This window comes from Diospyros lotus, chromosome 14, assembly GCF_014633365.1.
Source record: "Diospyros lotus cultivar Yz01 chromosome 14, ASM1463336v1, whole genome shotgun sequence".
Lineage (NCBI taxonomy): Eukaryota > Viridiplantae > Streptophyta > Magnoliopsida > Ericales > Ebenaceae > Diospyros > Diospyros lotus.
Genome location: NC_068351.1, coordinates 33,262,747 through 33,289,551, shown reverse-complemented (window position 1 = coordinate 33,289,551; position 26,805 = coordinate 33,262,747). Strand labels below are relative to the sequence as shown.

General features: G+C 39.2%; 1 protein-coding gene across 1 annotated transcript in view; it reads right to left on the bottom strand.

Annotated features, from left to right (window-relative positions):
• The window catches only part of LOC127790966 (callose synthase 10), a 133,399-nt gene that overhangs the window by 18,146 nt on the left and 88,448 nt on the right, over positions 1 to 26,805 (bottom strand). Inside the window, exons 35-42 of the mRNA XM_052320703.1 lie at positions 14,591 to 14,705; positions 11,198 to 11,317; positions 10,852 to 10,967; positions 10,681 to 10,764; positions 10,028 to 10,140; positions 3,551 to 3,603; positions 3,293 to 3,469; positions 3,134 to 3,181 (exon numbers count right to left, since the gene is read on the bottom strand). Of these exons, the coding sequence (XP_052176663.1) occupies positions 3,134 to 3,181; positions 3,293 to 3,469; positions 3,551 to 3,603; positions 10,028 to 10,140; positions 10,681 to 10,764; positions 10,852 to 10,967; positions 11,198 to 11,317; positions 14,591 to 14,705 (826 nt within the window). The remainder of the gene's footprint in view (positions 1 to 3,133; positions 3,182 to 3,292; positions 3,470 to 3,550; positions 3,604 to 10,027; positions 10,141 to 10,680; positions 10,765 to 10,851; positions 10,968 to 11,197; positions 11,318 to 14,590; positions 14,706 to 26,805) is intronic.

The window sequence follows — 26,805 nt, the reverse complement described above, 5'->3', positions numbered from 1 at the left end:
ATAGTAGATAGGAGATCCACATCAGGCTATTGCACTTTCCTAGGGGGTAACCTTGTGATGTGGAGGAGCAAAATACAAAGTGTAGTGGCTCGGTCAAATGCAGAAATCAAATTCAGGTCTCTGGCTCTAGGATTGCGTGAGTTACTATGGTTGAAAATATTCCTGCTTGATCTGAAAATCGAGTGGACAACTCCTATGAGACTCTATTGTGACAATAAATCAGCAATAAACATTGCTCACAATCTAGTCCAACATGATAGAACTAAGCATGTTGAAGTGGATAGATATTTTATCCAAGAGAAGTTGGATAGTGGTCTGATTTGTACTCCATACATCTCCTCTAATGATCGGTTAGCAGATGTGTTAACTAAAGGGTTACCTATAGCCGTGTGTCAAAGGATGATCAGCAAGTTTGGAATGGATCTCATCCATTCTCAATCTTAAGGGGGAGTGTCAACAGTTGGGAGACTAATCTTGTCCTTATTCTCAAACAAGATCAGATCATTTTGATTTCTTGATTATATTTTTCTTTCTAAGTTAGAGAATGTATCTTCTAGATGCTGTAAATTTCTATATCTTTGTTGTATCCTAATTTGTACAGGTTTCCAAAACTGAAATTTGGGAACTATCCTATTTTGTTTTTAGGAACTTCCTAAGCTGATAAGAAGGCATGTATATATTGAAATCATTCCCTCAATGGATGAATAAGATTGAAACATTATTCCCACGTCTTCTTTGACAAGATACAACAAAGCTGCATAACATGTGTGATAGAAAATTTAACTTTAGGATTAAGTGGTTGTCCAATAATAGAGTATTGGAATATGGAAAAGCGATGACTAAGGTAGATATGATAGATGTACACACAGGTGTGTACATATATATATATAAATTGAAAAAAATAATAATATTAAGCAATTATGCAAATCGGACTTGCCATGTAAATGGCAGGTGACAATCAATCTCACAAAGAGAGATTACTAAGCTGGATGTGTAAAAGTGAATGTCCACGTAGCCTATAAGTCTTCAACTAAGGGAATTAGAGAATGGTGAGTCAATGGTAGAAATTGTGAAGTATCAAAATATGGTTAATTTGCTTTGATGATTCAGTAGTTTAACCATGACGTGTTGCATTAAGTAGAAATTAGGTGATGAATCATCCATTTGCAGAAGAGTCATGCTACATGTACATCATTTTTGTACATCTTAGACTACACAAGGTGTATCAATGACAAAAATACCCTGCGCCTCTCCATGCGCCTCACGCGCCTCTATGCGCCTCAGAGGGATATTTTTGTCATTGATACACCTTTGTGTAGCCCAAGGTGTACACAAAGGTGTACCAATAGCATTTTCCTTTGCAGAATAGGTGGCCAATTGAATGGAGAGATTAAATTTTGAGACCATTTATTACAATCCCTAGCAGAAGGTGCAAAAGCAACGGAACAATGTGTCAATACTTAGTTAAATTATTGGGTGAGCCATCATTTTATTGGATGGTATAAATATGTGAGTTAGTTTGCAGTTTGAGAGGATGGAAAGTGTTGGCTAGCCTTACACCCTGAGAAACCAAGCAAGGAAAGTGTAGGTTTCTACAATCGAGCTTAAAAGGCAAGGGTATGAGCATGGTTTCTTGCATTAATTGACATGATTATTAGATTGCATACCTTGAATAAATTGTTGGAAATGGCCATGCATGTGTTAGTTTTGTATTCCATGGGAAAAAGTATGTTGGAATTTCGCTAGGTTTCATTGTATTTTGGGTATGAAATGTGTAGAGATATATCAATTTGTAAATGGTGGATATGCTGGTTTTATGCAAGATATATGTAAGTGATGGTTCATATTAAGATTGGGTTCGATCCAGTGCACATTTTCACCTTTAATTTTCATGAGTGCTAAAAATGATAATTAGATTAAAGGTGAGGCACACTATAGGTTGTTGGAAGTTAATTTAACCAAGTCACAAATTAGAGGACCTCTAGTTGAGTACAAAGGGGAAATTTAATTGAATTAGATTCAATTACTGTTTTGGTTTATTAAGTTGGGTTGGAAATAAAAATTTCCCTAGTTCCCAATTATTTAGTAACGTGCCCGGACAACTGGGCATTACAAGAGGGCAAGTTTCCTAATTTACCCTTTTAAATAAAATATTTCATGTAAAAATAAGATGAAAATATTGTTTGAAATTACCCAAAATGTCCTCATTCACTGACCTCGCTTGACTTTATTAAACTCAACTCACTTCCCCCCCCCCCCCCCCCCAACTCAGTAGTTAAACGAAAGCTGTTAAAATTTTTAAATCACCCAAACTGCCCTCATTCACTCCCCCTATCTATCTTTCTCTCCCTCCCTCCCTTTCTTTTAGCAAGAACTCTCTCTCTCTCTGACCTTATCTGACAAATGGTGAAGGAGATGAGTTCCCTCCCCCAATCTCTCTTTTTGGTTCACTAAACGACATTAATGGGTTCAGCAATCTGAAAACCTACCGATGGGGTTCTTTGTAGGAACCTGGTTGGGGTTTAGCATTGGTGGTCGACCACCATCTCACCAGAGAAGGTGGCCAGCCCACACTAGTGCTCTTTTTTTTTTTCCCCTAAGAATTAAAAATATTTTTTTATATATTTTTAGTTTCTATTGAGATATATTAGTTTATAGTTATATTTTAGAAAATACCTTAATCTATATATACATATTTATATAGTTTATATTTATGTATAAGTTTGATATATATTTTAGTTTATATTTATATTTTACAAAATGTCTTTATGTTTATATATTTTTAGAAAATATATTCTATATTTTTAGTTTATATATATTAAAATATTTATAAGTATATGTACTTGCAAAATATAGTTTTTAAAATTTATTTTATGTAATTAGAAAATATATTTAGAGAGACCAAGGATCATGGAGAAGTGGCTAGGCACTAGTGCCTGGGTATCTATACAACACAATAAATGATTTACAGACTGTCCTAACAGTTCAACTATTTGAGTAAAATGTCACCAACAAGCATTTGACAGGTGTAGAAAAATAGCAAGGATGCAAAGAGCATTTTGCTAGAAAAAAGAATCCTCGAGATCAGAAAAATGCAAAATAGAGAAAACAAGGTTGGAGTATATCAAATTACCAGGTAAACCCTTCCATACAAGAAAATATATACTGTCAGAACTGTCATCTGCAAATTAAACGACACGTTTATCAGATTATTAAATAAACTAGATTGAAAAACATCAATTCATCAAAAATGATATAGAAATAGAAATGTATAAAGCAAAGGATTTATTACCATTGTGCACACATAATAACCGACAGTTGTGAAATAGAAAGAAAGCATTCTAAAGAAGTCAAAAAGTTGCCCAATCCTATACACGTCCCTGCTCAGAACTTGCTCTCCATTTCCACCAGCAACTTTACCTTCAAACAGGGCAATTTGGTTCAATCCAACATCTCTTCCCTTTCCAACCTATAGTGAGAAGCAAGAAGTCAAGACACCAGCTACCATGTACTTCATCTCAAACAGACATGAATAAATTGCTATAATAACCTGAATGTATTCATGGTGTGTAATGTTACCATGCCTCAATGATGAATTAAATCCTGCAAAAATGTTTCAGGTTTATAAGAAAAGTAATAGAACGAAGGATGAAAAATGTACCTCACAAGAAAAGCCAGCTTTGTAAAGGAAAAGCCACAATCTGGGAATGGGAATTCTCTTCTTTCGTAAAAGTTCATTATCACAAACATCCAATGTGTGAAAATGTTGATTCAAACACTACAACCAATGGAACACAAAACATGCCAGAGGATCACCACAAAGGTGAGAAAACCCCGAAAGACCAAACCTAAAAATATGAAGGGTACAATAGAGGAAACTTCCAACCCCCCAAGAAACTACCCCAAAAACAGTAAAAATGAGCAACCTCTCATGACACAAGGGGAAAATTATGCCACCTAATGAAACAATTATCCCCTGGTTCAACCTAATAAAATTATAACTTAAGGTCCAAACATGACTTTCTCAGTCTGGACATAAGATTTTTTTTACTACTCTCCTGTAATTATTATCTCCTGAAGTAGAAGAACCTGTTCCACTAGAACTTTTATCCATTTTTTCTATTTGAGAGGTCTATGAAGGACACATTATTCAAGGTTTCTCTTATTGGTTCTAACCATCAGAAAGTAAGATGTTGTGAGGATCTCTCAACAACATGTGAGAATTCCATCTCGCATAAGCACATTGTCTATTGCCTTAGTTGGAGAATTAACCTTAGTTTTCAACCTCATATGCCACCACCATAACCTTTCCCTCTCCAGAAGATTTTGTAGGTATTCAAGAGATGGTGAAAAGAGTTGGAGTGACCATAAATCATAGATAGGACACAAGATATAGTAAGTTAATAGAAGATACTATTATGGATAGGGATGATTGGAGAGCTAGATGTCCTATAGCCTAACCAAACTAGTGGGATTAGGGTTTGTGATGTTGTTAAATAGATTGGGGTAACCAAAAACCATGAAAGAGTTAATTAGAGTATTTTTTTCTATCTTAAACCAGTAATGGATGAACTGTGAATTGAAGAACCCCATTAGCAACTAGGGACAGACAAAGCCCTGTTTTTAGGAAAGAAGATTTGATTATATTATGTTAATGCATAAAATTAGGGCGGCCACTAGAAGCAGCATTACAAACATCCCTGCACAAAATGAACAAACCCCCAAGAAAACCTGAACTAAACCAAGGATTAGATGCTAAAATCACGCCCCAGTGACAACAAAACTCGCTACCAAGCTACAATGAGAATTCAACACCCCCAAATACGAAATAGAGTTCACCACTCTGTTCCCAGAAATATGAGACACAGATTAAGACCAGAAGAAGGAAAAATAATTTCTTCTCTATTTTCCTAAACAACTTACAATCTTTTATATACAAATTACCATCACCTATTCTCCTATCTTTGGAAACTAAATCTTCACAGAATAAGGAGAGTCAAGAAGAAAAAAATCAGAAAAATAGAAAAGGAAATTGCAGCACAATTGACTGACAAATGATCCCATAATTTGTGGCATCATTATTCAATTTTCCTACACTCCCCCTTAAACTGGTGAATAGATGCCGCCATTCCCAGCTTGCAAACACAGAGATTGAAACTTGATTTCTAAAGAGTTTTGGTTAGAACATCAGCTTCTTGGAACTTGAAAGAAATGTGGGACAAGGCAATAATCCCATTCTCAATCTCGATCTTGATGAAGTTTCTGTCAATCCTCACATGTTTCATCCGATCATGTTGAATTGGATTATGGACTATACTGATAACTAATTTGTTGTCAATAAACAACTTCATAGGCCCTGTTATCGACATGTTTAAATCTGTCATCAATCTCTGTATCCAAATAAGTTCACATGTTTCTTGAGTTATGGCTCTATACTCCGATTATGCACTGCTCCGAGCAACCACATACTATTTTTTTGCTTCTCTAAGTCACCAGATTATCCCAAACTTTTGTGCAATACCCGATTGTTGACTTGCTATCATCAATAGCTCCTGTTTAGTTAAAACCAACATCATCCCTAACTCCAGTCTTTTTGAACAATAATCCTTTGCCAGGACTTCCCTTTAAATACCTTAAAATCTGGTTTGCTGCCTTCATGTGCCTTTTTGTAGGAGCATGCATGAACTGGCTTACCATACTCACGCTAAAGGCAATATCTGGTCTCGTAAGTTACAGGTAGATAAGTTTTCCTACCAAATGCTGATAGCTCTCTTCATTTACTATAGGATCACTATCTGACACTTGGTGCTTCTAGTTACGTTCCAAGGGCGTACTAGATGATTCACACCCAAGTTTTCCTGTCTCCTTAAGCAAGTCAAGTGTGTACTTTCTTTGTGAAATGAAGATCCCTTTGTGACTTCTTGCAACCTCCATTCCAAGAAAGTATCTAAGTTCTCCAAGATCATTTAGCTTGAAGTCTCTCATTCAGATTTCCAATCTCCATTTCATCATCACCTGTAGCCCACTAGTTTAACTCCCTTGAGTCGAAACACTAATTCACAAGTCTAATTTTTATTAAGGGCCCTCATCTCTTCGAGTATAGCCTCCTCCCATTTATGATCCTTCAGAGCCTACTCTACTAACTTTGGAATAACAATAGCATCCAAGGATGTTAGGAAGCTTTTATGGCTTTGGGAAAAGCGGTAGGATAAATAATTGGCTAACAAATGTTTAGTATAGGTTTTGACCCATTTTCGGATAGCAATGGGTAGGTCTAGATCAGTAGGTTTAGGGTTAATGATGACTGGACTGGAATCTCCATGAGGTGTTACTTCCACACCAGGATTAGGGGCTGATGGTGGTTCAGGTTGTGGAACATCAATGGGCTGTCTTCTTTTGAACACATAAGGAGAGCCCTTGAACCTAACAAGAGATGGCAGCTGTGGATCTGTTTGTTCATTGCAAGTTGTATTTTGATGAGAGGAATGCATAGGAGAAGTATGTTGAGGGGAAGGAGGAATAAGATTAGGTAGTTGATTAGTGCCATCAAGTCGACTTGGGCTTGATGTTGCTGATTCTAGGGTAGGGAAGAAATGCCCAGGGTCTGGATCTGCTCCCCTACAACCCCCTGAGTTCCAGCTTGAGAAGAATCAAAAAATGATTGAGACTCAACAAAGGTGACATCTTTGGAGACATAGAACTTTCTTGAGGTAGGATTGTAACATTTATAGCCTTTTTGAGTAGGAAAATACCCGAGTAAGACACATCTATGAGCTCTAGGATCAAGTTTGTCCCGATTGACTTTAGGAATGTGAACAAAACACACACCCCCAAACACTCTAAGAGGTAGGGGAGAATGCAACCTTAGATTCGGGAAAAATGATGCTAGACATTGAAAAGGACTTTGGTTGTTGAGAACCCTATTAATCACATAAGTTGCTCTTAACACAACTTCTCCCCAAAAATGTTTTGGGACATGGTGATGGTGAAGAGTGCAGGTCACATTGAAAAGATATCTCATTTTCCATTCAGCTACTCCATTCTATTGTGGAGTATCCATGCAGGAGGATTCATGGACAATCCCCTCTTGTTAGAAAAACTGATGCAAGTGATTATTGAAATAATCTCTTGCATTATTAGTCTTAAACTTTTGGATAGGTGTGCCAAATTGAGTGGAGATCATTTTGCAAAAATAGGGTAAAACAGACCCAATGGCAGCCTTATCTTTTAGTAGAAAAACCCAACACATTTTAGTACAATCATCTATAAAAGAAATGAACCACTTTACCCCAAAACAGTTTGATATGTTGGATGACCCCCAAACATCAGAATGGATTAAAGCAAATGGCTTGTATGAAATTTTATTACTAATTGGATAAGACACTTGATGGTGTTTATCCATTACACACACATCGCATTGAAAACTACTAGGATCTAGAGTTTTAAACAAAGTAGGGAACATTCCTTTTAATAGAATAAAAGGGGGATGACCTAGTCTAAAATGATAGGGCCAAATAATAGAAAGATCTGAAGCTGATTGGGATGAACAAGCAATCCTCAGCTGTCTCCTTTTAGGACAAGCACTCTCCCCTTGTAAGACATATAATCTATTTTGCTCCTCAGCCACACCAATAATCCTCCCCATGTTCATGGCCTAAAATTTACACATATGTGGAGAAAAAATAGCATGGCAATTTAGGCCTTTAGTAAGCTGATGAATGGAAATAAGATTGGTGGCCAAATTAGGTACATGAAGTACCCAGTTAATAGACAACTGAGGGCTAAGATTAACTTTCCCTTTTCTTGTGATGGGAACAGAGGTTCCATTGGCAATAGTAATTTGTTTGGTGGTTTCAAGAGGTTCATAAGTCTCAAAAACATGAAAGTTGGGGGTCATGTGATCAGTGGCTCCTGAATCAAGGATCCACGTGTTATTCCTATCAGTTTTGGAGGCTAAAAAAGAACCATAGTTTAGGTAATTACCAAGAGAGCATGAGCTCCATCCTGGATTGTACGTAGGAAGGATTTCAACTTATTAATCTCCTCTACATTCAACTGATTAAGATCAGTTCCAGTTGGTTCTCCCTTTCCAATTCATTCTTCATGTTCCTTGCTTGAGAGATAACCTTGGTGCTTCATGTTCCTGAAGCCTCCGATCTTATTAAAAACTGCCTCCTTCCCACGCAATTTAAAACATGTCTCCTTGGTGTGCTGTGGTTTCTTACGGTAGGTACACCACTGCCCCTCACGGCCTGAGCTCTTGGTTTGGGCTGCTGACTGCCAACTTAACTCCTACTCCCTCTTTGTTACTAGTCATCAGGGTTGAACCTTCAAGGCTATGCTCATTGAGCATGGCACCTCTTTGGTTTTCCTCAATCCTAACAATGGCAAACACTTCATTTAGAGTGGGGAGTTTGTCTCTACCAAGGAGCTGAATTCTTACTTGATCAAATTCGAGATTTAGGCCTACCAGAAACTCAACAATTCTATCGCTTTCAAAAATTCGATTGAGGGTGGCAGCATCCTCATTGCACACCATTTTTATGGTTTGATGATGGTCAAGCTCCAACCACAATCCCTTCATCCTATTATAATATTCCGTAACTATTAACTGACCTTCTTAGTAGTGTTGATCTTGGTCTTGATCTCAAAGATTAGCGAGGCATCCTAGACCTTAAGAGTAGGTCTGCCTCACCGTCTCCCATATCTCATTTGTTGTGCTTAAGAACATGAAGTTCGTACTAACCTTCAGTTGCATTGCACTCCATAGCCAAGACATGATGAGGGAATCCTCAACATCCCAGGCTATGAAGGTGGGATCCAAGTCCTTTGGTGGAGGTCCAGTCAAGTGGCTGATTTTCCCTCGACCTTTGAGAAAGGTCTTGATGAGCTGAGCCCACTGCAAGTAGTTCCCCAATTGTCAAAGGACTGATGCACACTAGGCAAATCTACCGTTCCAGTAGGTTGATTAACTGGAGTTGATTCCCCAGTTATCACAGTGGGAGCAGCCTTTGAGAATTTTAACATGCTCACTGGTCAGATCATTTAAATGAGGAGGAAGCGAAGGCTTTCAAGAATGCATATGAAAGATAGTGCAATGAAGGGACTCTTAGGGCTTGAGGTGGATCAGGCCGGAATCGAAGGCTCTGATACCATGTAGAAGAATAAAATAATACTCTTTCTCACTTAACCATAATGTGCACGGTTGTGATCCTCTTATAGGGATAAAAGAAAATAATATGGAAACTATATAAACCTACCGTCTACAAGGACTACCATATAAGAAAGAGATACACAAAGGATACATATTTACACTATTAGGAAAGTTTCCTAAGTTAGACTTAGGAAACTTCTTATTCTAGAGAAGGTAGGAATCAGAAGACATCTGCTGCATATCTGCAGCATCCTTGATCAATATCTACTGCATATCTGCAGCATCTTTGACCTCCACATGAATACATATTACCATACACATAGCCACTTGTGTTTCACAACAATATCTTTAACTTGGTGCTAGCCAGGTTAGTGGCTTGGGTTAAGGCGGTGGAGCCATCTTTCCCTTACTCGATGGACCAAGTCATCATGTCTGCTTCAGCTCTTGGCTGATAAGTTCCTCTTTCTTTTCTAGGCTGGTTGGTTATAAAGTCAGTTTGGGTTGTCCAAGCCTCCCTAATGGTTGATGTTTTTTTTTTTTTTTTTTTGGGGGGGGGGGGGGGGGGGGGGGCAGTTAGTTTGTATGGATTTCTCTTTTACTGGGTCGTCAGTGGGTGGGGCATTGTTTTTCAAAGGATTGCTGTATTTCTCTTTTTGTTTCATTAATATCATATATGTGCTCACTTGCAACACTAATGATTATCTATTCTATTAAATATGTAAATACTAGATTTAATGTACAAAACCTTGTCAAACTTTTTTATTCCTAAAAAACCCTCCAATACAATTATGAGCTCCTTACAACATAGCAACACAATATAATTAGAAATGAATCAGCAGTAAAATAAGAATTAGAAGCATAGTCGATTCTTACCTGCGTAAATATCTTCACTAATGTTAATAACACGTGATGCCTTACTAATGCCGCCTCGAGATATGTGAAAGATCCGATCAAAGACATCTGGATGTCCATAATGCATGCGGACTCTGCAGCATTTTGTTCAACAAACAGAATCTGAATACTTCACCCCCAACACAGACAATTGCATAAAATTAACACCACCCCCCTTCCCAAGGCAACAAAAAAAAAAAAAAAAAAAAGCACAAGATTTTAGATCAATTTCCATAATCACTTGGGATCTAATCATCCTCTTGATTAAATAAAGTCCCCACCTTTACGTATCTTTTCATTCCAAAAATTTCAAGACATTGCACAAGATTAGCAAAAATAAAAACGGAATGTCCATTCCTCAATCTTCATGGGACATCCACTAACTCTGGTTTTTAGCTTAGAAGCACCAGAAAATAAAATAAATACAAACAGTTCATACAGCAGAGGCAAGATCATTAAAAATAAATGAGAACAAAAACAAAAAGAAATCCTATGCATAGCACTGCAACGTGGATTTAAAGTCAATGCAGCACATTATAATCCCTGCATCCCACTAAATGCTTAGTACGTGAGAGCAGGCATGACCTAAAAGGAAGAGATCTCCAATAACTTGCATCAAGTCATAAACTACTCACTTGAGTGGATTTGCTAGAACTCTCTGGCCCAAGGTCACAAAACTAGTCTCTTGATTGGACATAAACCAAGCAAGAGAAGAAACACTGCAACATCAGGTAACACAAGAAGGTAAGAGAAATCAATACAAGAAAACAAGAGTACCCCTAATCAGAAGGAAAATTATGCCAAACCTTCCAGTAAATACATGCTCTCTAACACCGAGAATAGTTGGAGGTCGAATGCCATGATTTCTTTTGAACTCCTCAAGAAGATTTCTCATTTTCATTGCCTCCTCAAGATAATTATCCTGTATAATAACAAGGGCATAATTCATAATTCACTTTTTCAGAATTGAAAGATAAAAAATTTTCAGGTCAAGAATATTTGTGCAAAATCAACGAAGAGGTCAAAAGGATTGAATGGAAGTTTAATAAGAATCATGGAAATGAATGGTATATAATATATAAGGCGGGAAATTTTGAAGAAGAAAATATATGAAGGTAGATGACAAATATCAATCAAAAATAAAGAAGTCACCTGATTCATGTCAATGGTTTGAACAGCTTCACCACGTGTAAATATTATGGCATGATTTTGGTTTTCAGGCTTCCCTTCTCCAAGTTTAGGATCACCAGGCAGTTTAATAGAATATATTTCCTGCAAGAAGCCCATAAATACCAGATTGATCCCCAAAATCTCAAAATCCAAAGAGGCATATATATAAGCATATAAATTAACATATTCAAAAACTTAAATCAAATCAAATAAAACAATAAATATACTGGGACAAAGTTCATACAGCTAACATCAACTCAAAATAGTGGCTTTCACAACAATTCCTGGCTTAATTGCACTAAATCAGATCAAAGGGTGCTGATTCAAGATCATGGAATGTGGGCCCAAGACTACCCATGGTCTAGTCAAACTATTTCTCGTGACTAGTCAAGAGTAGGGACCCATAAGAGAGACGAGACCAACCCTCAACATACTCTAATCTCCAATCTAAAAATTATTGGAAGGGATGTGTGGCAAGAAACTGAGGATCTCCCTCAGACTAGGTAACTAGAGTCATTCCATGATTGGAGATCAACAATCATTTATCAGAATGCAACTCAACAGGGTGAAGGGCTGAAGGCAAAGTATATGAACCATATAGGGGGAGTGCATGGTGAGACACTATAAACTTGTGAAAGTCCTCACCTCATAGGAAAATCCAGAACCTATCTGTCAATAGAGACCCTTTCACAAAAAGTATCTATCTATCGAGAGAAGCACTTTTATTTTGTTTTATCTTGTTGTTCGTATCTTGTCTTGTCTTATCTTTGAATAGGAGGTTATGGTCAAAGCTGATTCATAAGTAGACTTTTACTTAGAGGCCATGTCCACAGCAACGGGATCCAACGATGCATTTGAGGCACCTATGACAGCACCTATTGGCGGAGATAACAAGGCCACAACTCCAATTTGGGAATTGCAAAATATTCAAGCAGCCTATAGGTTGAATGGTAAAAATTATTTGAAATGGTCTCAGCTGGTTTGCACATTCGAGGCAACCTGAGTCATTTACTTGGCGCTGGGCCTAAGAAAAGGGATCCTACATTTGAGGCTTGGGATGAAGAAGATTTTATGGTAATGTCTTGGCTATGGAACTCTATGCTCCCGAAATAAGTGACACTGTCATATTTCTAAGCACAACTCAAGAGATTTGGGATGCTGTTAAACAAACATGTTCTAAAGTTGGGGATGCTGCCTAGATTTATGAGATTAAAAGTAAAATCTCAGCTACAAAGCAAGGGAATCGGTCAATCATAGAATACTCTAATCTTCTACAAACATTATAACAAGAGATGGATCATTATTAGTGTATCCAAATGACATGCAGTGAGGATGCAACTCTTCTCAAAAGGTTTGTTGAGAAAGATAAGATTTATGAATTGCTTGCTAGACTGAATATTGAGTTTGATGTAGTGAGGGTACAAATACTTGGAAAAGAAGACTTGCCATCTCTAAATGAGACCCTAGCTATTGTTTGTGTTGAGCAAGGAAGGAGGGCAGTTATGCTTGAGACTCCTACAATAGATGGTTCAACTCTAATGACAAGAAGAGTAACTCTGCAACATCCTAGTTCAGAACAACAATCAAGTGAGGTTACAAAGACACTTGATGGATCTCAGTCAAATAAGGATCTCTTATGGCGTACTTATTGTAAAAAGCCTAGATATACCATAGACAAATGTTGGAAACTACATGGTAAGCCTCAAGCTGGGAACAAAGGATTATCAGGCAAACAAAGAAGACATAAGAAGGTATATGTGGCAAATACATAACAAATTGGGGAAGGGGATTTTCAAGAATCACTAACCGAGTTTAAAAAGGAAAAAATTACAAAGCTGAGACAGTTACTTGGGTCCCTAGAGAAACCAACTGGATTAGGTACCTGTAAATTAACCTTTTTTAGGTATTTCTTCCTTCTCCAATGCTCTAAATGCCTCAAATATGACCCTCTTAGGTGTCTGGATCATTGATTTAGGGGCCACAAACCACATGACTTGTTTCTCCCAAAAATTTATTTCATACACACCATGTCCTAGTAATAGAAAGATAAAAATTGTTGATGGCACAACAACCATAGTAGCCGGCCAAGGAGATGTTTACATCAATGATTCTCTCATACTAAGAAATGCCTTGCATGTATCTACGTTGATTACTAACCCTATCTCAATCCAAAACTCACTACAGACTACTATAGGGTGATTTTTCATCATTCTTACTGTGAAATTCAGGAACATGACACAAGGAAGATAATTGGGCTCGCTAGAGAGAGAGAGACAGAGAGAGAGAGATGTTCTCTACTATCTTGAGGAATCTACAAACGCTTATCTCTGTCCTCTTATCTTTATTTCAGATTAGGCAGTTAAGTTAGTGTCCTATTTTTAAGGAAGTGGTTTGCTGACTCTCCAAATGCTGTATATAAAAATTTATGGTTTTCCCTGCTCAAATTCTATCACCATCTCAGTCGTGAACCTTCATAACCACCTCGCATGAATGGCTATATCAAAAGATTTAAGTTTCGTGTTTCTTGGCCCACTTGATATAGGAACACACACACTGTATCCTAACAAAATGACATTCAAATTCGATGCCTTGACCTCCCTACATTTAAATGATAAGAAACAAAGATAGGATTAAAAACCAACTACATTTAAATAAGCAGGAATGTAGGAGAGAGATAATGAGAGCAAAGTTAGCTCCCTCGTACAAATAATAGTGTTTCCGAGAAGCAAGATTAGATTTGCACTTCTAAATAACCCCAGTTCCTTGCCACTTCTTCAAAACCGCCGTCGCTGATGAGAGTGGTTTTAAGACCAGAAATAGGTTCAAAGCATAAAAGAATTCCCCATTAGGGTCACAAAAAAAGATTATGGCCTCTATAGTCACAGAAAGATAATAGTATCATCAACAAAAAGAATATAGGAAATATTGACGCTGAGACCAACCCTAAGACCAACCTTGAAACCATTCAACCACTCTATACATCAACTTTCACAAACATCAAGCCAAGAGCCTCCATAAACATAATAAATAAGAAAGGGGAAAGAGGATCACCCAGCCTCAACCCTCTGGAACTATGAAGAATACCTTAACGAACTCCATTAACTAGAACAGAAAAAATAAGTGAGAAAGTAAATCTTTTGATCTATGCTCTTGACTTTACTCACAAAACCCATTCTACCTGCCACTAAAATAAAATAAATATATAAATAAAAATCTCAATCAATGTACCTAACTTCATAGAGTAAAAAGAAACAAATAAAGCATAAAAGAAGAAACCATGAAATAAGATAGGAATAAGAAACCTATTTCGTAACAAAAATGAAAATTGGTAAGTGCATGACTGGACGCCCATAAGACAGGAATGTTGCTGAATACCTGATCTTTTCCATTTACATCAGCTTTCACAAGCTTTGAATAGTACACATTTGAAACATTTCCATCAGTTGTGCTCTCTTCAGTATGTATATAGGCCACACGAAGTGCCTCATTCCTAATACAAAGGAAAAAACAATAGTAATATTAAAACCACTTTTCCATAGGAAATAAGAAATATCTATCAATAGAGTTCAAACAAGGCCACAATTTTTGCAAGAATATGCCTCATACACAACAAAACACATCTTATAGTTATTCTTCGTGCCTTCTACCAGCATGGAAGAGGATCAATCAACAAAGAAAGGATTAAAAATAACAGCCTATTGTCAGGAACCGGACCTGACCTAGGGTTTTATCAAAGATAAAATTGAGACAGAGAGAGAGAGAGAGAGAGATGAGGGAGAAACAGAAAGAAGAATTGAATTCTGTTATTAATCAACTGTCTCCAAAAATCATCTCAAGTAGCCTATATATCACTCTTACAGATAGTTCTTTCAATTAAAATTTGTAACTGATAGTATTACAGCTGTCAACTATATAACAGAAAAATTAACAGATCCTGAGAAAGATTCTGCTACGTTCAAGATGTTGGACATCCAGATCTTGACATTCCCCCCCTCCCCCCCCCAAAAAAAAGAAAAAAAGAAAAATTCTTGTCCACAGGGAATCAAAGAAATTGAGTAGCTCGAGGAAACTAAGTGAGCAAGTTCGGTAAGTACTCCCAAGTAGTATGATCCGAATGTAAATGAGACCATTGAACCAGCGCCTATGCAATTGGTAGAGCATTCTTATAAACCACCTGTTTGTCCATAATAGCAAAGGGCTCATTCTCAACCTCATGGTCATCAAGTATAGGAGATAAGTCAGTGGTAGGAACATCCCGAGGAGGAATTGTCATCTTGAGTAAGGAAGCATGAAAAACTGGATGTATAGTAGTGTTGGGTGGCAACTGTAATCTATAAGCCACAGGATCCACTTTCGCTATTATTGGAAAAGGACCATGATACTTAGGACTGAGTTCGGATATAGGATAGGGACAAAAAAGACTTCTGCTGGAACTGTTGACCCAAAGGTAGACTAAATCCCCCACCAAAAACTCTAGTTCTCTCCTTCCACGATCTGCATACTGTTTCATTCTATTTTGGGCATTAGCCAATTCTCTTTTAAGCAACCCTGACATTTCTTGCCTTTGCTGCAAATATTGGTCCACCATTGCAATTGTTGGAGTAGATTCCACAACAACAGGTAGAAGTGGGGGGTTTAAAACTGAAAAATGCCTCAAAAGAAGACATCTTTATTGAGCTCTGGTAACTGAAATTATACCACCATTGGGCAAGTGATAACCATTTATGCTAGCTCTTTAGTTTTAGAAAACAAATACATCTCAAATAAGCTTCCACACATTAATTTACTCTCTCAGTTTGTCCATCCATTTCAAGATGATAAGTTGTAGACGTGTAATCTAGCCCCAAAACTGACACAGTGTGTAGCGCGAGTGTGAAGAAAACACACCAAAATAAACCCTTGAAAGAGCAAACTTCAATAGCCGAAGCTTGGCTTTCAAGAAGACGCAAAAACAAGACTGTTTTGCTAAGAAAACCCAAATAGGTTGCTGAAATTTGATTAAGAAAAACTTGATTACAAACTCTAAATCCTAGGCATATTTATAGTATTTGGCTAATCCAAATCCATCTAATATTTGGAAAACAAAATCCAACTAGAATCCTAATAGAAATAAATCCTAATCCAACATGAAGTAGAATCCTAAATCAAGTAGAAACATGAAATTGAATCCTAAATCAAGTAGAATTCTAAAAACTTAAGAAATATTAAAATAACATAAAGTAGAATCCTAAACCAAGTAGAATTCTAAAACTTAAGAAGTACTAAAATATTGTTTCGGCATGGTCGGGTCGGCTTTGGGCCGGGTATTGATTGGTGACCGCATCATTCACCTCCACTTGAGAAGAATTCGTCCTCGAATTATGATCTGGGTATGATAACTCAACGTCTGGCAAATACAAAGAAAGATCAGCAACATTGAATGTTTTGGAAATACCCATATGATTTGGCAAATCCACAACATAAGCATTATCATTGATCTTCTTTGTAATCTTGTAAGGACCATACTTCTTTGGCTTGAGCTTGTTCTGTTGTCCTGTAGGAATCCGTTCTTTCTTCAAGAATATCATGACTTCATCTCCAACCACAAATATATTGTGCTTCCTATGCTTGCCAGCTGCTGCCTTGTACTTCTTATTCGCCTCATGCAACTTTTGCTTTACATCTTTCTGAACTACTTGAACGTGTTCGGTTAAGTCATTAGTTGCAACACTGAAACCTGGTACCTCTGGTAATTTTACCAAATCCAATGCATGATTAGGAACTTTCATGTATACGATAGAGAATGGTGATCTTCCTGTTGAGCTATGCATGGTGTTGTTGTAGGCAAATTCCGCTTGAGCTATGACTAGGTCCCATTGTCTTGGCTTGTCTTTGCAAACACTGCGAATCAGATTTCCTAAGGTACGATTCACCACCTCTGTCTGTCCATCAGTCTGGGGATGTGCCGTGCTACTGAAATTCAAAGATGAATCGAACATTCTCCACAAGGTAATCCAGAAGTGACTCAAAAACCTTGTATCACGATCCGAAGTAATAGTTTTAGGGACTCCATGTAGTCTAACAATCTCCTTGAAAAACAGTTTGGCTATAGCTAATGCATCTGCCGTCTTCTTGCATGGAAGAAAGTGCGCCATCTTGGAAAACCTGTCAACCACTACAAAAACAGAATCCATACCTCGTTGGGTTCGCGGTAGACCCAACACGAAGTCCATAGACAAATCTTCCCAAATAGCATTGGGAACAAGCAATGGCATGTAGAGACCGGCGTTAGAAGAGTGCCCCTTAATAATAGAAACATCTCTCCTTGCTCTTGGCTAATAATACCTTCCCATAACAGCTTCAATAGTCTTGTCTTTGCCAAGATGCCCTGTTAAGCCACCACCATGCAAATCCTGAATAATTTTCTCACGAAGAGATGTGCAAGGGATGCACAACTGATTTCCCTTCATGAGAAACCCATCATGCACATAGAAATCTCTTGATGGTTGCTGAGACATGCATTGTTCCCACGCATGTTTGAAATCCTCATCTGTCGCATATAATTCTTTCAAGCACTCAAACCCAACAATCTCAACACTAAGGGTCTTGATCAAATCCACACGCCTACTCAAAGCGTCTGCCACTCGATTATGCTGTCTCGACTTATGTACAATTTTATATGGAAATTTATCAATAAAAGCAGACCATCTAGCATGCATATCACTCCTCAATTGCCTTTGGCTACTCAAGTACTTAAGAGCTTGGTGATCCGTGTAAAGAACAAATTCTTTGGCAATCAAGTAATGTTCCCACATTTTAAGAGCCCTCACTACTGCATAAAACTCCTTATCATAAGTAGACCACTTTCTTCTGGCTTCACACAACTTCTCACTGAAAAATGCAATTGGTCTCTTCTCTTGGGACAACATAGCACCTATACCCACTCCACTCGCATCACACTCAACCTCAAACAATTTGTCAAAGCTTGGCAAAGCTAAGACATGAGCGGTACATAATTTATCTTTTATCAAGGTGAAACTTTGCTCTTGTTCTTCACCCCAATGGAACTTTCCTTTCTTTAAACACTCAGTAATTGGAGCCACAATACTACTAAAGTGTTTGATAAACCGCCTATAAAAAGTTGCTGACCCATGGAAACTTCGCACATCACTGACATTTTTAGGAGTTGGCCACTCTCTAATAGCTCGCACTTTTTCCTCATCTACCTTTACGCCCTCTTTACTTATAACAAAGCCCAAGAACAACAAGTTCTCACTCATAAAAGTACACTTCTTCAAATTAGCATAAAGTTTGTTTTCCCTCAATACACTCAACACCTCTCGAATATGCCCCTCATGCTCATTAATAGCCTTACTGTATATCAAAATATCATCAAAATACACCACAACGAATTTACCAATGAAAGGGCGTAATACTTGGTTCATTAGTCTCATGAAAGTGCTTGGTGCATTGGTTAGTCCAAAGGGCATGACTAACCACTCGAACAACCCATCTCTCGCCTTGAAAGCTGTCTTCCACTCATCTCCAGGTCGAATTCTGATTTGATGATAACCACTTCTAAGATCAATTTTGGTAAAAATCACAGCCCCATCAAGTTGATCAAGCATGTCGTCGAGCCTAGGAATTGGAAATTTGTACCCAATAGTAATTTTGTTGATGGCTCTACTGTCAACACACATCCTCCAACTCCCATCTTTCTTTGGTGTCAATAATGCTGGCACTGCACATGGACTCATGCTAGTCTGAATGTGCCCTTTTCTCAACAATTCCTCTACCTGCTCACGCAAAATCTCATTCTCCCTAGGACTCATCCTGTAGTGTGGTAGGTTAGGCAAGCTAGCACCAGGAATCAAGTCAATGTGGTGTTGAATATCTCTCATAGGAGATAGCTCATTAGGCAACTCCTCAGGAACCATATCATGAAATTCCTCCAACAATCCCTGCACCTCCACTGGAATTTGATTCACCTTCAGTATCACACTCTCTCCCTTAATAACCAATAAGTGAACCTCTTGAGTATCCTTACACTCCCTCACAAACTCAGTGTGTTTATGTGTAATGGTAAGAAAATTTTGCCCCTCCACTTTAGAAGCTTTGGTTTGATTCTTTTCTACTATGGGTAACAAAGTATAACGCACACCTTCTTTCTCAAGCTGATATGTGTTCTTTCTACCCGAGTGCTTAGCATCCACATCAAATTGCCAAGGCCTCCCAAATAAAATATGGCAAGCATCCATATCAACAATATCACAATAGACTTCGTCGGAGTACTTACCAATAGAGAAAGGCACCCTGCAACGTTCATCCACGTGTATGCCACCAACTTCTTTGATCCATCCAATCATGTAAGGGCTTTGATGTTTTTCAGGAGTTAACTGCATCTTTGTCACCACGTCTCTTCCTATCATGTTCTCCTGACTTCAACTATCAATAATCAACTCAAAGATTTTTCCTTTTACCGTACACCTCGTGCGAAAAAGCTTATGCCGTTGAGTAGTATCTTCATTCTTTTGAGATAGCATTAACTTCCTCACTACACAGGTATATTGCCCATGTCCATAATCTTCTTCGTCATCCTCCCCATCAGGCCCGCAATATACTTCCTCTTCAGCAACATCTTCCTCTTCCTTTTCTACAATGTTAACTGTTTTCCTCCTTGGACAATCACTAGATCGATGCCCAACCTCATTGCACTTGAAACATTTTAAAAGAATAGGCTTTGCATAAGGATTAGGGGATTTTGGAAGATTAGAAGTAGTACCTCGAATGTTTCCCCCCGTTGTAACCTTATTAGGGTTGACTGTATGGGGTGGATTGGAGGGTTGCGCTCCTTGAACTGACTTGCCTTTATCAAAAGCTGGTTATTTATTTTCATTCCCACTATACCGACGATAGTTGTCATTACGAGATCTCTCACTCAACATTAACTAAGCCTTTAAAGCTAAGTTCCTTGCTTCTTGCACACTCAGAACCATCTGAACCCCAATTTTATCACGAATAGCAGGCTTCAATCCATTCAAGTAACGAGCTGCTTGTTGATTGTCACTTTCTGACAATTGATTTCTCTCTGCTAATCGTAAAAACTCAGAGGTATATTCATTCACACTCTTCATTCCCTGTGCACATCTTTGATAAGCTTCAAACATATATTGTTCATAGTCAGGGGGCAAACCTCTTAACAGTTGCTTCATTTGTCTCCATGTCTGAGCTGACTGTCGGCCTTCTCTCAATCTCGTTTCTCTTAATCGCTCCCACCAAACAGATGCACCGCCCTTCAACCTGTAAGCCACTAACTTTACTTGTCGTTCAGCTGGGATCTCCATGTATTCGAAAAAACGGTCAACCTCAGTGATCCAATCCAAGAACCCCTCAATATCAAGATCTCCACTAAAGGTGGGAATATCAACTTTTAGTTTATACTCATCGTTGCCCCAGTGGTTGCGTTGATGCGCATTCCTCCTAACCCCTCTACCACCAGGGTTAGCTATTGCTCGACCAAAATCATCCTCTCCATCGCTATCTTCAAACACTGGCCTTCTAGGATTAACAAGGACATGATTAATGAGTGGTCTTCCCGCTCCGTCTTGATTCACCCCATTATTCAGGTTCCTGTCATCATCAACTCGTAGTAAGGTGCCCAATTGGTTGCTATGTTGTTGGATAGTACGAGTTACTTCCCGTTGTTCTTCGATTGCTCTCCAAACTGCGGACAACCCCTGATCACCGTCACGAGGCTGATTGCTACCGTTACCTTCAAGATTGGCCATCTGATTGGTTGATTAACCGCTCTGATACCACCTGACGCAGCGTGTAGCGCGAGTGTGAAGAAAACACACCAAAATAAACCCTTGAAAGAGCAAACTTCAATAGCCTAAGCTTGGCTTTCAAGAAGACGCAAAAACAAGACTGTTTTGCTAAGAAAACCCAAATAGGTTGCTGAAATTTAATTAAGAAAAACTTGATTACAAACTCTAGATCTTAGGCATATTTATAATATTTGGCTAATCCAAATCCATCTAATATTTGGAAAACAAAATCCAACTAGAATCCTAATAGAAATAAATCCTAATCCAACATGAAATAGAATCCTAAATCAAGTAGAAACATGAAATCGAATCCTAAATCAAGTAGAATTCTAAAAACTTAAGAAGTATTAAAATAACATAAAGTAGAATCCTAAACCAAGTAGAATTCTAAAACTTAAGAAGTATTAAAATATTGTTCCGGCGTGGTCGGGTCGGCTTTGGGCCGGGTCTTAATTGGTGACTGCATCACAAACTTTTGAAAAGTTCTTGCTAAAAAGCATTTGTAAAAATCTTCTCCAACAAAAACAGACACTGGCACTTCGTGCAGCCTTACCACTAAGTCCATATCATGTAATTTCAGTTTAGAATTCTATTACATGGAGATTCCATTACATGTGGGGGGTGCTAGTCACTTGTAATTAGTTATAGCTGTGGAAGAGTGTAGAAGACTGCAGTTGGCGGGACCATTATCCAATTTGCACCTCTTCCGGCAAATTGGATTAGGAATTCAGTATATAACCTCATTGATCCTCTTGGATCGGGGCATCACAGAAATAATGAGAAATTCTCTCTACTTCCCTACAACTCTCTCTCTCTTCCTTTCTAAAACTCTCTCTCTATCTCTCTACTTCTCTGTTTTGCTACTGTGTCTAAATTCTAGAACAGAGCCAATCTGTTGGAGATCGGATCTACCCATAATCATGAGGCAATTATGGCGGTAGATCAGAAGTTGGACAGCTCTATTGAAGAGTTGGAACGGAGGTTGGATGGAGCCATCTCGCAGATTTGGGAGGAGATGGCAATACAATTTAGGGACCAACTTCAACAATTCATGGTGATATTCACTCGTCAAAACTTGATAAGAATCTCCCCTAACTTCCCTTGTAGGGGAGAGACGGATCTGATCTTACCCGAGCATAGGGTGAACAATTGGATGATCGGAACCTTTGAAATTGAGGTCGATTTGAGTGAAATGGGGGAGGCAATGATGGATAGAAGGCAGGAAGGCCATGCTGTCCAAAATCCACTGGGATTTCTTATGCCTCGGATGGAGATCCCAAGGTTTGAGGGGACCAATCCAAGATGGTGGTTAAGAAGGTGTGAACGGATGTATAATTGGTACAATATACCCAAGGGGTAGAGGGTAGCCCTAGCCATGACTTATTTCAATGATACAGGGGATGCTTTGTATCAAGGGTGGTAGAGGGTAAGAGGTGATTGTACATGGGAGGGTACTTGTCAGAATCCAATTCTGACAAAGGGAATTGAGGAGAATTTTGGGAAAATTGAAAAGGGAGAACAAAGAGAACAGAGGGGGAACGAGAGGTAAAGAGAAGAGAGAAGAATTGGTGGGAGAGAGAAATTTGTATTGATAATTCTCTGAATGATTAGGAGCAGTATCAGTGTGCTTTATATACTGATCCGACTCCTTGGTATATGCAAATGGCCACTTGATCATAATTACAAAATAGTTTGAATTTGAAAATTAGGCCTACTTGCCTAACTAATATTCCTGCCTATTCAAACAGTTAATTACATACAATTCAACCAACTGTATCAATTGCAATCCCGTGACAATTTCCCTCCCCTTCAGCAGCTTCTTGTCCCCAAGAAGTTCATAATAGTCCAGCCACCTTAGGAAATTGCTTGAGCAGGTTAGGGAGGTACTCCCGCGTGCTGTTCTCTGAATGGAGATTAGACCACCTTATCAATACTTGTGTTATAGGGGCTCCCTGTCAGTATAGGATCTGGGGGTAGGAGAGGCAAAGTTGTGCTCACTGCATTGGCTCCTGCTGACTTCTTTAATAGTGAGACATGGAACATTGGGCGTATCTGGGAGTAGGGAGGTAGCTGGAGCTTGTAAGATACATGACCTATCCTTGCTACTACAGGATAGGGCCCAAAACACTTTGGGCTGAGCTTAGAGTGCTGGCCCAGAGCTAGGGCCTTCAAATGGGCTTGCCTAAGCTTAAGGTAGACCACATCTCCTACCACAAGTTCCCTATCACTCCTCCACCAATCAGCAAATTGCTTGGTTCTGTTCTGAGCATTTGTTAGCTCCTTTTGTAACACCTTAAGCACCCATTGCCTCTACTGTAGGTAAGAATCCAACGTAGCCATTGTAGTGTCTCCAAAAATGGCAGGAAGTAAAAGGGGTTTGTATTCATACAAGACTTAGAAGGGGGTCATCTTAACGAAACTGTGGTGGCAGGAATTATACCACCATTGAGCCAATGACAACCATCGATGCCACCCCTTGGGTTGTAGGAAGCATAAACACCTCAAATAGGTCTCCAAGCATTGGCTCACCTGTTCCGTCTGGCCACCAGACTCGGGGTGATAAGCTGAGGACATGTGCATTTTAGCTCCCAAACTCTTGAACAACTCCCTCCAGAAGAGGCCAATGAAAACCTTGTCTCTATATGATACTATTGATTAGGGAACCCCATGTAGTTGGACCACTCTGTCTAGGAAAAGGCGAGCCACCTCTAGGGTTGTGAAGCGGTGAGTCAAGCCAATAAAATGAGAGTACTTGGTGAATCTGTACACCACTACTAAAATACAATCCTTTCCTTTGGACTTAGACAACTCTTCCACAGTCCATGAATGTATTAGACCAAGCTTGAGTAGGAATAGGGAATGGTTGGAGTAGTCCAAGGACCACTACTGTCTCATGCTTGCACCTCTTGCAAGTGTCACACTTCATCACATACTCAACCACACATTTCTTCAATTTAGGCCAGTAGAACAACTGCTTAACCCTCTAATAAGTGTTTTGCACCTCGAAGTGGCCCCCAAGTGGAGATCCATGTAACGTGTCCAAGATCTTTCCCTTCAATCCCTCACTATCCCAAACAACCAGTCTCCCCTGATACCTTAACACCCCATTCTTCAAAGTGAACCTAAGTCGGTTGTTTAGATCTAAAACCAATTGCTCCATTAGTTCCTTTGCCCAATCATCTTGTTCATAGCTGGCAGTGACTTCCTGGAACCAATCAGGGACAACTGTTGTAACAGATGCTTATGTTCCCTCTTCTGTACACTTGGATAAGGCATCTGCTTCCTTATTCTCCCTTCCCTTCCTATATTGGATGACATAATCTAACCCCATCAACCGTGTCATCCCTTTCTTCTAGAGGTGTATGTGCAACCTCTGTTGTAGGAGGAATTTTAAACTCTAGTGATTTGTCTTAATGATGAACTGCCCTCCCTACAGGAAATGTCTCCATTTCTCAATAGCAATTAGGACTACTAAGAGCTCCTTATCATACACACTCAAACCTTGGTGCCTTGGACTTAAGGCCTGGGTAAGGAAAGCCAATGGCCTTCCCTCCTGTGATAGTACTACTCCTAGTGTGGGTACTTCACTCATTGCTCATTTAAGCTACACAAAGGCCTCTTTTGCCTTCTCATACCAAGCGAACCCTTCCTTCTTAAGTAGATTAGTTAGGGGCTTGCATATCACCCCATAATCCCTCACAAATCGTTGTAGTATCATGTCAAGCCCAAAAATCCCCTTAGGGCCTTCACATTTGTGTGTCTTGGCCAGGCTATCATAGTAGCCACCTTCTTAGGGTCAGTATTCACCCTTGCACTAGATATCACATGCCCCAAGTACTCCACTTGTGGCTGAGAAAAGGTACACTTAGATTTCTTGATAAACAATTGATTGAATCTAAGCACCTCTAGGGTAGTCTTTAGGTGGTCAATGTGTTGTTGAAATTAAGGGCTATAGACAAGGATATCATCAAAAAGAAACAAGAATGAATTTGCGGAGGTAAAGTTCAAAAATGTGGTTCATTAAGGCCTAAAATGTGACAGGAGCATTGGAAACGTCAAAGGGTATTACCAAGAATTCGTAGTGCGCTTAGTGAGTGGTGAATGGAGTTTTTGGTGTGTCATCAAGGTTCATACGGATCTAATAGTACCCTGATCGAAGATCTAGCTTAGTAAAGACAACTACATGCTTTAGCTCGTCTAACAAATCTTCAATTATAGGAATTGGGAATTTGTTTTTTACAGTATGAGCGTTGAGTTGGCGATAGTCAAAAGCACCAGCTCCCATCCTTTTTAACAAGAAGTATAATGGATGCATAAGGGCTTTGACTTGGTCGTATGATTAACCTTGTCAGCATATCTTTGATTAACTTTTTGATCTCTGCTTTATGTTTAGGGGGATATCTATATGCCCTTATGTTAATGGGTTCGGTGTTGGGTTTTAGGATAATGGAATGGTCATAATGTCTGTGTGTGTGTGTGTGTTGGGGGGGGGGGGGGGGGGGGGAGTGATTGGGGTTCTTCAAAGCAAAAGTTTATTAAGGGAATCTAGCTCATGTACCTTCCAATGTTGGCTATCAAGGAGATTCTCATTTCTTTCCTCCTGCTCCATCTCTTCCTCTTTGTGTTCCATTGCATGGGTGGAGAAAAGTTGGGCCACCTAAGTCTATAATTTTATACAGCTTCCTTCCAGTGATCATTTTACATAGCCCTCTCTCCGAACTTCCAATAAGGGACATCTTCCTGCCTTCCTTCTCAAAAGTGACTTCCATTTTGTTGAAGTCAAAACTTATAGGGATGACTCCCTTCATCCAATCCACACCCAATACTACGTCATAGCATCCCAACTTTAGCAACCTTAGGTCTACTTCAAAAGTCTCCCTGTGCATCTCCCAACAGAATCCCACACAAGCCGATTGGAACATCACTTTGTGACAATTTGCTATAGTCACAGATAATGGTTGTGTCCCTGTTAGTTCACATTTTAGCTTCTTGCCTGTCTCCTAATCGAGGAAGCTATGAGTGCTTCCGCTATCTATCAAAACCATAAGCCTGCTATCCTGTACCTTCCCCTTTACTCGGATGATTTTACTGTTGGTGAGCCGAGCCCTCTTAGGGCATGAAGTGAGATCTCCACATTCTTCTCTCCTTCTCCTTCCACATGTGATTGCCCCTTCATCATTATCTTCTATCTCTTCTTCTCCTTCAAGCAGCAAGAGTTGCCTCCGACATTGGTGCCCTGGGGTATACCAGTCCCCACAACAGAAGCATAAGGCTGACTGCCTCCTCTGCTCTACAAGCTTCGCAATGTTTATAGGCACGGGAACAATTGCTGTGGATTGGCTCACTCCCTTGCCTCTTTGATTGTTCCTTCCTCCTTCCCTTCCTACACTCCTTCCACCTATCTGAAGTGTCCCCGAGTTCATGCTCCCCATCTGCCACCTTTACTTCTTCATTAGCGCCTACACTGTTAATTCTTGTAGTCGTGCACACTCAGCTGCTTGTTTGATGGTTTTGGGCTACTGCATCTTGATTGCAGGCCTTAGCTCTTCACTTAGTCCACCCACAAAACTGTAAACAAAGTACCCCTCCGTCAGATGTGGATTCAAAATCTGAGTGATTTGAGCTCCTCAAATTTCCGTTGGTAGGACTGCATTAATCCCTCCTAGCGTAGCTTATTGAACTCCTCCACAACGTCCATCATATTCCTATCATCGAACCGTTCACAAAGATCCTCCACAAATTTAGCCCATTGGCAACCCTCCTTAGCACCTATCCACCCATGGA